Below are 11,516 nucleotides of genomic sequence, written 5' to 3'. Positions count from 1 at the left end.
GATGCCAGTGGTTAATCCCATGGAAAACCCAAACCAAAGTAACAGAAATAGGGGCCTCAGATGACCAGAACACACAGGACCAGACCATATATCAATGAGCAAATTGATCTTTAATCTGCTAACCTGGAAGGCTTGCTGTCCATCATGGGCTTGGGCCTCAGCTATTTACACAGAATCATTGTACAATATTTACAGGATGCTAAACATAGCATCATTCTGGATAGGCAAAGAAGGGGTATGGAAAGGCTAGAACAAAGCCATGAAATCAAAGTGTAAGCATAAATTTGCAGGTGTGAGTAGAAAGAAGGGGAATGGCAAATCATGAGGGAGGGCAGTGAGGTAGACATGAGTGAGGAAAAGGAAGCATGAAAGTACTTCTGGTGCATGTGGGAAGAGCCCACTGAGACACAAAGCCTTTAAAATTATGGTCTGGAGTCTGGAGGCAAAAATAACTGCCACAAATCACTTTTGTGAGGAAAAGGAAGAAGGCAATTAGAACATTACAGACCATACCTTCTACTTCCCATACCAAAAAGTAATTCTGCTGATTAAATTCCTATGACAGGGGGCTGAGAAGGTACAAAGGGGATACAGAGACAGAATCTTAAACAGACTTAAGAGACAGTAAGAAGAGTCAGGAGAGACACAGGCAATGCAATGAAGGAGGAAAAGAACAAAAGCTCCAGCAGATCTGAACATCTGAATCATCCAGTTGATTTCACAAATCACCTTTCCTCATCTCATCTTCCCCAAAGCTCCTTCCTTTTATTCCCAAATCTCTGGATTTTTAACTTTAACCAAGGAGTGGAGTTAGAATGAGGCTGGGACACAGGGACGATCTATAAAATTCCATCTCACCAATTCAGGTCCCCTCCTTATCCTGTACCAGCATATCAGGGCTTGAGTCGTAGCCAAGGGCAGATTAGGGTGAGAATAGACAGGATGGAGGACACGAGGCCACAAAGCCCCACAATCCCAGGGCCACAGCGCCAGAGGCCTAGTTTGTCCAGTGGGATGAAGAGATCACAGGCATTTCTGACCACATCCAGCAGGAGAGGGGGATGACCCCGAAGGACCCGAGCCAGCAGCAGGACCCGGAGCCGAAGCTTCAGAGCCACCTGAGGCAGACCTCCTCCTGGAATCCCTGGACCCCCAGGTCCTCCAGTTTCAATTCCTCCTGGGACTCCTCCAGAACCCTTCAGTCGCCGGCTACAAGCTGAAGACTCTTGTTCCATCAGTAGGCGGATCTCATAAGCATCACGGCTCAAATTCATGATGAGGGAAAACAGATAGTACCTGGGATACACAGGGAAGAAGGGTCAGGATGGGTACATATACCCACCTAGCAAATCCAACAGAACACCTAAACTTTTTTCCCTCATAGTGCAACAGATTATACATTAGAATATCAGAAGTAAATGTTATTACCATTAGAAATGTCCTTCCATCTTTCTGTAACTAATGTGTTTATGTATGTGTACCTTAAGATCTTGGTTTAAAAGTAATGAAGATCATGAAATAGTCCAAGATTAACCTCAAATTTCACTTTTCCACTTGGCAACCCATTAGCACACAGGCATTCAACCTGAACTACAATAATGCAACCTTTTTTAAAAAAAAGAACAGCTTCAGTTGTTTCAAAGATTCACACACATAATTTAAATCCAATCCTTTTGTTAAAAGGAGAAAAAATAAAAAAGAAGCCAAGCTTGCCAAATGTTTTAGATTATAAATTCCTTAAGAACAGCCTACATTAAAAAAAATTTTTTAAATCCATTCTGAAAACAGTGATCTGTATTCAGTATAACTGTCTTACCTCTAATATAGACCCTGAATTCAATCACATCTATCTATTATACTCAGACCATAGTCTAAGCCAGGGGTCCCCAATCCCTGGAACTGGGCAGTACAGCAGGAGGTGACTGGCAGGTAAGCCAGCAAAGCTTCATCTGTATATACAGCCTCTCCCTATTGCTTGCACCCCCTTGGTCTGTGGAAAAATTTTCCACAAAACTGGTTCCTGGTGCCAAGAAGGTTGGGGACCACTAGTCTAACCAACCATCATCTCTTGCTTGAACTACTACTTCAGTCTTTTAACTGGTTTCCCCATGGTCACTCTTGCCCACCACACCTAACAATCTAATTTCATATAACAGCTGGCATAAATGTATATCACAATATACCCTTTCTTAAAATTCTTGATGGTTTCCTTCCTATCACATTTAGAATAAAATACTACAGAACTCAACAAGTGACTCTGCCGCTCTATCTTGTACCATTCTTTCCCTCAACCACTAGGCTCCAACAACACTGGTTTCTTTTTATATTTTGATCCCATTCAGTGATTCCTGCTTTAGGACCTTTACATTACCTAGTCCCTCAATCTGGAATATTCTCCCTCCGAAACCTTCACATGGCTGGCTCTTCCTTGCACTTCATGTCTGAGCTTAAATGTCACCTCTTCAGAGAGGTCTTCTCTGACCGCCCATTCTAAAGTAGCAAGCCATTTACCATCTTATCACTTGACCCTATTTTAATTTCCTGCACAGCATTTACCACTCTCTGATGTTTTTCTTATTTACCGTGTCTTTGTCCCTTCCCATTACAATGTAAGCCCCATAGGAGCAAGGATCTTGTTTGTCTTTACCACTGCATCCTTGTGTCTAGACTTAGGCCTAGCACGTAGTAAGAGCTAAAGAAATATTTATGGAATGAAAGAGTAGACAGGGCATAGAAACTCTTCTAGAGTTGCTTTTCCATACCATTCTATCCATGCCTCTGCCCCCACCCCTCATATACCATAAGCCTTGTTATAATTGTAAATCACCGAGAAAGATGAAAAGCAGGACATAAGCAGAGATGGAAAGAAGCAATATAGTGTAAATAACAAAGTGAATCATAGGGAAGCAAAAAACAAATATAGGTAATATATAGACAGAAAATTTTATTCTCAAATCATATTCCTTTCCACCTTCACTACCAGCCTGCTCTTTAATCCAAGCCAACATCATTTCATGGTCACATTAGAGAATCTTCTCCTCTTTAGTGCTACTGCAATCCATTTTCCACAGTATAGAAAGACAGATCTTCTAAATGCAATTTGAATCATGTCACATACCTGCTCAGAACCACTGGACTTAAAATTTAAACAAAACTAAATGAAAAAAATCCTACCATTACCTAGACAACCTTGCATGAATGATCTAGCCCTGGTCTACCTCTCCAGTTTGAACTTATGCCCTTCCTCAATACTGTCAACCACACTGGCTTTCTTTCCACCTCTTTAATTCCAAGAAGTCTTTCTGCCTCAAGGCCTTAGAATGAGTTATTTTCTGTTTCTTCTTTCTACTGCTTGCTTTGTATAACTTCTACTCAGACTTCAGGTCTGAAATAAAATTTTTCTCAAAGGGTTCTTTTTTTCCTGACCTTTCTATCTAGATTAGCTCCCCCTGTTATAAAGCTTTAACATCCTATATACGTGCTAAGTCACTTCAGTTGTGTCCAACTCTGACGCTATGGACTGTATCTTGCCAGGCTCCTCTGTCCATGGAATCCTCCAGGCAAGAATACTGGAGTGGGTTGTCATGCCCTCCTCCAGGGGCTAACATCCTATACTTTCCCACAAATATTCGGTTTGGTGATTATTTGTTTTAATATCAGACTCCCCTACTAAACTAGAAGTTTCATGAGAGCAGGAACCATATCTACTTAGCTCTTTGCTTTATTCCCTGGCTCACAGTAAGCAGTTACTAAGTATTTTTAGAATGAATGAATGTGTAGACAGGGAGGGGCATAAATCTGTGGTATAGACAGAAGAAGAATCGAAGCAATATAATTAATATCTAGTCTTGTCCAATCTTAGTCATTCACCATGAAAGAGCATCCATCTTCCATCTGCCCCCATTCATTATTCTCTGATGGTTTAAGATCTAAATGAAGATTGGAAGCCAAGTGATTCAGATGTGTACATTCTGGGAAGACCCTAAAAGATCGTTCTCTCATGAAAGGCAAGGCAGGCAGTATGAAGAATACGATAGACCTTGTAGGATAAAAGAATATCAAACCTGAAAGAACGCTGGGCCCACTTCTCCTGATCCACACGGGGAGCGAGTCCAGACTTCCCAGCCCAAAGGACATTGTCACAGGCGAAGTACAAGGCTCTATTGAGATGACTAACAGTGATGCAGAATCTCAGGACAACATCTGATAGGTGCACAGCTCGTTTGGCTGACTCAAGGGCATCTGCTGAGTTACCGAGGCGTAGAACTTGTGGAGATTAGCAACGGAAAGCAAGGATTTGAAAGTAGAAAGGCAAACAGAGAGCAAGATATAGAGAAAGAGAGAAAGCAAGAGAATCAAAGTCAGGCAAGTGATAGAAACAATAATAAACAATTTTTTAAAAAACAGCAGAAAGTTCAATCCTTTTTAGTTCAAATTTTTTATTAATTTGTGTCCCAGTTTAGCTTTCTCAAATCTGCCTCATTCTCTCCAATCCCTCACTGACCTTATCCCTGCTCTCTTTTCTCAGCTGGGAGGCCTGCACAGGATAAGTACAGATAAGGCAAACCATGATGAATTGGCACTGGTCAAAAATAGGAAGGAGGGACTAAGGAATAATGGCTGGGGATGGAAGAAGTGTGGAGTAATAAAAGGAAAGGCCTAGTTACTTACGCTTTCTTCCTAGGCTCAGATGACCTTCCAGTTGTCGAATCTGTTTCTGTAACTCAGGACTGGCCCCATGTTTCTGCAGTGCATGGCCAAGAAGGGAGCAAGCATATTGGGCAGCCCTGGAGGAGAGGTAAGGTAAGGTAGAGACCTCCTTTATCTCCCCCTCAAAAATGTCCTCCAAAAGGCAACCATGGATCACCCCCTTCCCAGTTTGAGACCATTCCCTTTCCTTCTCTTCAGGCCTGTATCTTAGTTTCTCCAAAGGGCATCGAGGATATAAAGGAGCCTAGTAGGGGCTGGGAAACACTACTTCGAATTGAAGAAATAAGGGATTTAACAATGATGCAGCCTGAAAAGGACGGTGAAGAAGGCAGGAGGACCACCGCAAGATCACAAGCACCTCAGTGTGAGTGTGTAATGTTCTGTGAGGGGGTGAGAGATAGCTGAAGAACAGGTTAGTCTTCAAAATAGGTGAACTAAGGCCCTTGAGATGAATGAAGACTAGAAGGCAGGGCGGACGTGGAGGAGCTCGTGGGTGACAGTAGGGTAGAGAGGCCAAAGGGAACTCAGGAGTGCCTCCTTAACTCTGAAGACACAGTCCAGATCGCTATCTGTCACGGGGAGAACGCTCCTCCTCCCACCGTCGCCCAGGGAGGAAAGTGTTGGTCTTATGTGAACACACAACCCTGAGCCGCCTCCCCGCTGGCCCACTCGTGCCTCAGTTTCCCCATCTTTCTCACGAGCAGGAACGAATCAAGGCCTCGCGGCCGGCTCAAATCAGCCCCTCGCGGTCCGTCCGGGCCCCCGTAGCCCGAGTTGACCCTTTTTGACCCCCGTAGTGTGAACTGACCTCGCCTCACGAGGCTCTTCCTCTGCCCGCCCGCCAGCCCCCCTTTCCTATTCGGGCCGCACCTACACAGTCGCTCCCGGGCCTGGCTCTGGGCGCTGAAGCGGACCCAGGCGTCCATGACAGCGGCAGCACCCGTTCTGCAGCTCCGCTCCCGCCTCGCTTCCCGCCCCTAGTCACGCCTCCCGGACGACCCAACGGTGCCGCACGAGGGACAAACATCATCAGAAAATAAAGCGAGTGGAGCCGGCCCCTGAAACGTAATTTCAGAACGAGAAGCACTTGTCTCTGGGGCTACATCTGCATGGTTTGTGTGTTTGGCAGGGCGTACTGGGGGAGGTGGAGGGGTGTGTGTGTGTGTGCGTGGTCTCCGTCGTCTCGTTCTCTAATCAGAAGATCTCTATTTCCTGAGCAAGCCTCCAGAGGCACAGTCTTCTTTAAATATTCTGGACCAAGGGCGAGGCTTGCAGGAGTCGGGGCGGAGCGAAAAGGCGCCGCAGTGCTCTCTCCAGGACCACTAGGATGGGGTTGCCCCTGACCCAAGGGTGCTTACAGCGGGACACTCGCAGCACACACACACACACACTCACTCTCACGCTCCTATCGAATTCAGGGCTCCAGGGGGCTAAAGGAGCCTGCGGTAGTAGAAGTCAGCACCAGATTCCTTCCTAGTCCCTACAAGCCCCTGACAGTTGGACAGGTGACCTCCAGATTACAGACGGAGTCTCCAGAGATAGACGCTTTAGTGGACGAAATTCGCAAAATAACCATGTCATATCCTGAGGAGGGAGAAGAAACTGAAAGCAGCTTACCTCTTCAGATCCACACTTCATCGCCCCGCCCCTTTTCTTTCCAGGTCACCATGTCTGCAGGCAACGTCACCCCTTGGGGGTCATCAGCGGCGGGGGAGGAGGTCTGGGTAGGATCAGGAATAGAGGTGGAGGGCGCAGAGCTACCCACCTTCTCAGTTGCCGCCGAGGTGCGAATGGGAGTGACTGTCGTGCTGTTTGTTTCTTCGGCTGGAGGGAACCTGGCCGTGCTGTGGTCAGTGAAACGGCCGCAACCCAGCCAGCTCTGTCCCTCTCCGGTACGACGACTGTTCGCCCATTTAGCAGTTGCCGACTTACTGGTCACTTTTGTGGTTATGCCCCCAGATGCGACCTGGAATATCACTGTTCAATGGCTGGCCGGGGACATTACATGTCGGACACTCGTGTTCCTGAAACTAGTGGCCATGTATGCCGCAGCTTTCCTGCCTGGTTATTGGGCTCGACCACCAGGCAGCCGTACTCCACCCGTTTGGACCGCGCTCAGCTGGAAGGAAACTTCTTGGGGTAGCCTGGGGACTCAGCTTCCTGCTCGCCTTGCCCCAGGTGAGTGACTAGGGACTCAGGGCTAGACTGGACAAGAATTTGAGTACACAACATGAGCCTCTGGATTCAAGGGGTGTGCTTGGCCATGGTCAACATTAATCCTCAGGGTGGGAGCCTCTGCTCTTTTGCTAGTTAAGATCATTGCATGTTAATTTGTATTTCTATTGAGTCTTTGTTTTTACTACACTTGGCTTCCACCTCTTTGCATCATCGTAGGCCCACCTTCTTCAGATTATTGCAGGAAAGCTTCAGAGCATGGAGTGTCCTCCATGGGAAGACATTAAGACAGTGACAAGAAAACTAAAAAAAAAATAAAAAAAGAGTGAAATCGGGGACTTTGGGTAAAACTTTGTGATACCTTCATTCACCAATTAAAAAAAAAAAATGCAGTTCCCCCAGGTGCATTAAATGCTCTATCAAGGATAGAGCAACAAAGTCTTGCCTTCAAGAAATTTACAGATGAGTGCAGAGTCAAATAAGTAGGCAATTACAATATAATGTCCAGTTAAGTGTTATGCTAAAGCTAAGCTTAAGGAGCTAAGGAACAATGGGGGGTGTCTGACCCACTTTTGGTCATTCAGGGAAAGCTTCCTGACTTCCTAGAGATATCAAAATTTCATTCTTGAAAGATAGGTGTTAAGACAAAGCAGGAGGAATGCTGGAGAAGGTGGAGGGTAGAAAATCTCAAAAGTAATCGCAGTTAAAGTTGAGGGCTAGAAAATGGCAAGTAATGAGCCTGGAGGGGAAGGAAGAACCAATTTCACAAATATTAAGCTTGTACTTTATCCTAAGGGCAGTGGGGAAACACTAAGTAAAAGGTAGAGTAACATAATCAGATTTGTATTTTTTACTCTAGCTTTATTGTGTCAAAACGGAAACAAAAGGGTGCATCTGAACTTGAGTGCCAATTCATCAAATCTCAGTATTGAAAACAAACTATAAATCTAGAAGAAAAAAAAAAAAGCTAAATATGGAGCAATTCCTTCAAAACAAAACCACTAACACCATCTGGGAAAAGGGAGTAAAGCAGCATCTCTGAGCCTGTGGTTGGGATTATGTCAGGGAGAGGGGTAACATTTCAGTCTCTGGAATAATGCATTGTAGTCACATTTAAGATTGGATTCTTAAATCCTCAAATATTAGAAATATAACTACCAAAAGTTAGTCTGACTGCAGTTCTAAGACAAACAAAAAATACTGCTTCCAACAGTATGTTGTAAACAGGACCCCTTTGCCTGTTGCCTCAGTGCAAAAGAAATTAATTGGGTTTATATGAAATGAATTTTAGAAGTGGACTGGGAATTAGAATTAGGACTGTTTTTGTTGTTTGTATTAATTTGCTCTGTTTTTTTCTGAGTCTAGGCTCTACCACTAACTAGCTGGATAACTTTGGCTAAATCACTTGAAATCCATAGACAACAAGATTATGGAATAGATGAATTTCATCCTTCCTTGGAGACTGACAGTCCAATAATGCAATTTCTATTTGCTTCAATAGCAAACTGATGGTAACACGATTCAGGTGCAAAAAGTGTTATTTTGGGTTCCAAATTATCAACCTCTTTAAAAAAAAATTATCAACCTGCAATGCCCGTATGTTGCATTTAAAATATGTCAATTAAAAATTGTTAGCATGGTCAAGGGAATATTGGTGTAGTTAGAAATTATTTTCGTAGACTCATTTCCAAGTATCAGAAGTAAAGGTTTCTATAGTAGGTGGTAAAATATAAAATGCATATAAATAGTCAGAGGCTGGACTAAAATATAAGTCCCCGAACCTTGCCTATTTTTAAACCTTCTCACAAGTCAGATGTTTCTAGGTATAGTGCCAAGCCATGCACACACACCACCCTCACCACAGCGCTCCCCCTGCCCCCGCCCCCCAGCCCCACCACCAAAAGAAAAAAAAAAAAACCCATCCAGGAATATATGGACTCAAGATAGGAGTAAAGGAAAGACCACTCCCCAACTAGAATAGCCTGGTCATAACTCCAATCAGTTCATAAAATCATGTCTGTGACTAAAACTATTCACTTTTCCTAAAAGTCCCTCATGCCAGCTGAAATCCCTTTCTGAAAGGCCTCATATCTAGGAATTTGATACCTACTAAGTTTGCCTTTTATCAAACTAATACTGACTCAATCTACCTTACCTGAACTAAGGTACAAACCCTGAAGCTCTCAATTGAAAAATGCTCTTTACTGATTCAAGCCAAAAACTAGTTTACCAAAAAAAGGAGAGGCAGCCAACCACATTTGGAAAATGTTAAATTTTATTGTTATTTCACCATTATAATTATTGTACATAGGACTATTACTAAAGTCACTTTAGAGAGTGACTGCAAAATAGCCTGCAACTCTAGCACCTCCCATTTTATATAAGATTTCTTTTTCCCACAGAATTAATCACAGACACATCAGGAAAATAATTTCAGCTAAAAATGGTGAGGGAAAAAAAATGTGGGTGAGGTGGTAGAGATATCCTCTTATAAAATGGTAGATAGTACTCAAAAGACAGGATCCTTTAAGTTCTGGATTTAATAAGCATACCCTAAGAGGAAAATAGAGATTTTCAAGATACATTTCTAACCTTTTAAATATGGCACCACGGATGTACCATTACTCAGCACTGCAGGGAATTAAGAATGGATTGAGATTATGCACTATATTAGCTCCCAAATTTCTTGACAATCACACACACACAAAAGAATGAATTAATCGGGAGGAGACAGTGTTGAATTGGTAGGTAGCTTGGCAGGGGAAAAGGAAGGGAGACCAGTTCTAATAGTCCTTGACTCCAATCTAGCTGTTCCTGTTCCGTACCATCTGACGCGCTGGTCCAGGTCCCTTCACTCGGTGTGTCACCAAAGGCAGCTTCAAGACTCAATGGCAAGAGATCATCTACAACCTCTTCATCTTCTGCTGTCTCTTTCTGCTGCCACTGATTGCAATGACCATCTGCTATAGCCACATTGTCTGCAGTGTGTCTACTCCCCAGACAAGGAAGGGGAACCATGGTGAGACTCCAACCTCCAGGCCCTAACCCCTACCCTAAAACTATTGTCTAGCCTCATTAATATGATAGCTATCTATCAAACCAAGGGGCTTGCCCAGTGGCTTAGTGGTAAATAATCTGCCTGCACTGCAGAACATTCGAGTTCAATCCCTGGGTTGGGAAGATCCCCTGCAGAATGAAATGGCAGCCCATTCCAGTATTCTTGACTGGGAAACCCCATGGACAGAGGAGCCTGGTGGGTTATAGCCTGTGGGGTCACAAAAGAATTGGATGCAACTTAGCGACTAACAACAAACTGTATCTCTAGCAGCTAATACCACACTAATTTCATTGAATGCCTTCAATTCTAACCAGCCACTAGCTATCATTCTCTGAAGTTGAGTTAGCTAGGCAAGAATTAAGAAGAAGGGTGATCACTATTCTCCTTTGCTCTTGGACACCAACAACACTTCAAACAGACTTTGTAGCTTCAGTGTACCATAGCACCTCAAATTGAAACCTTTTTTCCAGCATGTCTGTCATAATCCCTGACGGGAAGGGAGCATATAGTCCCAGGTTGGGAAGGGGAGGAGGGCTTGCAGCTTCTCTATTTATAGAGGGAAGAGCTCTATCTCACAATTTCTGCCTATCAATTTAGAAGCTGAGTGGTTCTGAATTTGAGTGAATTTTCTAAATTCCCAGCCCCTGCAGGTGAATTTGCCCTCTGCCACTCCTTATACAATCACTCCCGTGTTCATCATCGGGCCCTACGACTGGCCCTACTTATCCTGCTGACCTTCATCTTCTGCTGGACACCTTATTACCTTCTGGGTCTTTGGTACTGGTTCTCTCCCACCATGCTAACTGAAGTGCCTCCTAGCCTCAGCCACATCCTTTTCCTCTTTGGCCTCCTCAGTGCTCCTCTGGATCCTCTCCTCTATGGGGCCTTCACCTTTGGGTGCTGAAGAGGGCATCAAGAACATAGTATAGACTCCTCCAGGGAAGGAGGTTCTGGAAGAGTGCCCCAACAGGAGATTTAAGCTCTTAGACAGAAGTACAAACAAATGTGGCAGCAAGAAACGCAGGAGAGCAAAAAGAGACATTTCTATGTTACCACTTGCTCAGGACAGCATATATAGGAACAGAATGATTATTCCTTACTGTCATGAGAACATCTTACTTCTACCCTTGCTCTCTTAGCTTCGAAGAAAAAGAAATACTGAGCAGTGTCTCTACTTGACCCTAGCTGACACTGGAGACTATCTAACGTAGAAACTCACACAGAATTCAGTCCCTGGGAGAAATATCTTCACAGTGACCCATACTGCCTCACTGTAAATAGTACTCCAGAGCTTGCAATATTAGAAAAGGGAAGTTAAGTAATTAGAAAACAAAAATTGTACATTTATTCATAATTCAAAAGAAACACTAAACAGGGTAAGAGATTAAATATAAACACAGTGAGTTCCACCCCAGCCGTATTTCTCCAAGGTTGCATGGTCAAATGGAATCTCTGGAGAGAACACCTGAACAACAGAGGATAGGTCAGCGACGTCTCCGGTCTGGACTCCTGCTGCGTCTTCGACCACCTCTACAAAGAAGGAAAAGGGGCAGGGCCCGTGAGACGAACATAA

At 44.1% G+C, this 11,516-nt stretch overlaps 2 protein-coding genes and 1 pseudogene across 4 annotated transcripts in view; 1 reads left to right on the top strand and 2 right to left on the bottom strand.

The window, feature by feature from the left end:
• Nucleotides 1–91: 91 nt before the first annotated feature.
• Nucleotides 92–5,802, bottom strand: PEX11B (peroxisomal biogenesis factor 11 beta). The gene is made up of 4 exons (XM_061408625.1): nt 5,581–5,802; nt 4,672–4,787; nt 4,065–4,266; nt 92–1,296 (listed from the first exon to the last, which is right to left on the bottom strand). Exons 1-4 carry the CDS (start codon nt 5,634–5,636, stop codon nt 894–896), a joined length of 777 nt encoding a protein of 258 aa, XP_061264609.1. The 5' UTR covers nt 5,637–5,802; the 3' UTR covers nt 92–893.
• Nucleotides 5,803–5,864: 62 nt separating this feature from the next.
• Nucleotides 5,865–11,423, top strand: LOC133242471 (gonadotropin-releasing hormone II receptor-like; annotated as a pseudogene).
• Nucleotides 11,266–11,516, bottom strand: part of LIX1L (limb and CNS expressed 1 like) — a 30,308-nt gene continuing 30,057 nt past the window's right edge. For all 3 annotated transcript variants that reach the window (XM_061408574.1, XM_061408581.1, XM_061408569.1), the window contains one exon: nt 11,266–11,473. In XM_061408574.1, the coding sequence (XP_061264558.1) occupies nt 11,428–11,473 (46 nt within the window). In that variant the 3' untranslated portion in view covers nt 11,266–11,427. The remainder of the gene's footprint in view (nt 11,474–11,516) is intronic.

The sequence above is a fragment of the Bos javanicus genome, chromosome 3, assembly GCF_032452875.1.
Source record: "Bos javanicus breed banteng chromosome 3, ARS-OSU_banteng_1.0, whole genome shotgun sequence".
Classification (NCBI taxonomy): domain Eukaryota; kingdom Metazoa; phylum Chordata; class Mammalia; order Artiodactyla; family Bovidae; genus Bos; species Bos javanicus.
Note: the sequence above shows the minus strand (reverse complement) of the source record. Positions and strands in the feature narration are given on the sequence as shown.

Coding starts and splice junctions, on each gene's coding strand:
- PEX11B (XM_061408625.1), bottom strand. CDS start 5,636: ATGGACGCCTGGGTCCGCTTCAGCGCCCAGAGCCAGGCCCGGGAGCGA. Junction 4,788..5,580: donor GCCCGGGAGCGACTGTGTAG/GTGCGGCCCGAA, acceptor CCTCTCCTCCAG/GGCTGCCCAATATGCTTGCT. Junction 4,267..4,671: donor TCTGAGCCTAGGAAGAAAGC/GTAAGTAACTAG, acceptor AATCTCCACAAG/TTCTACGCCTCGGTAACTCA.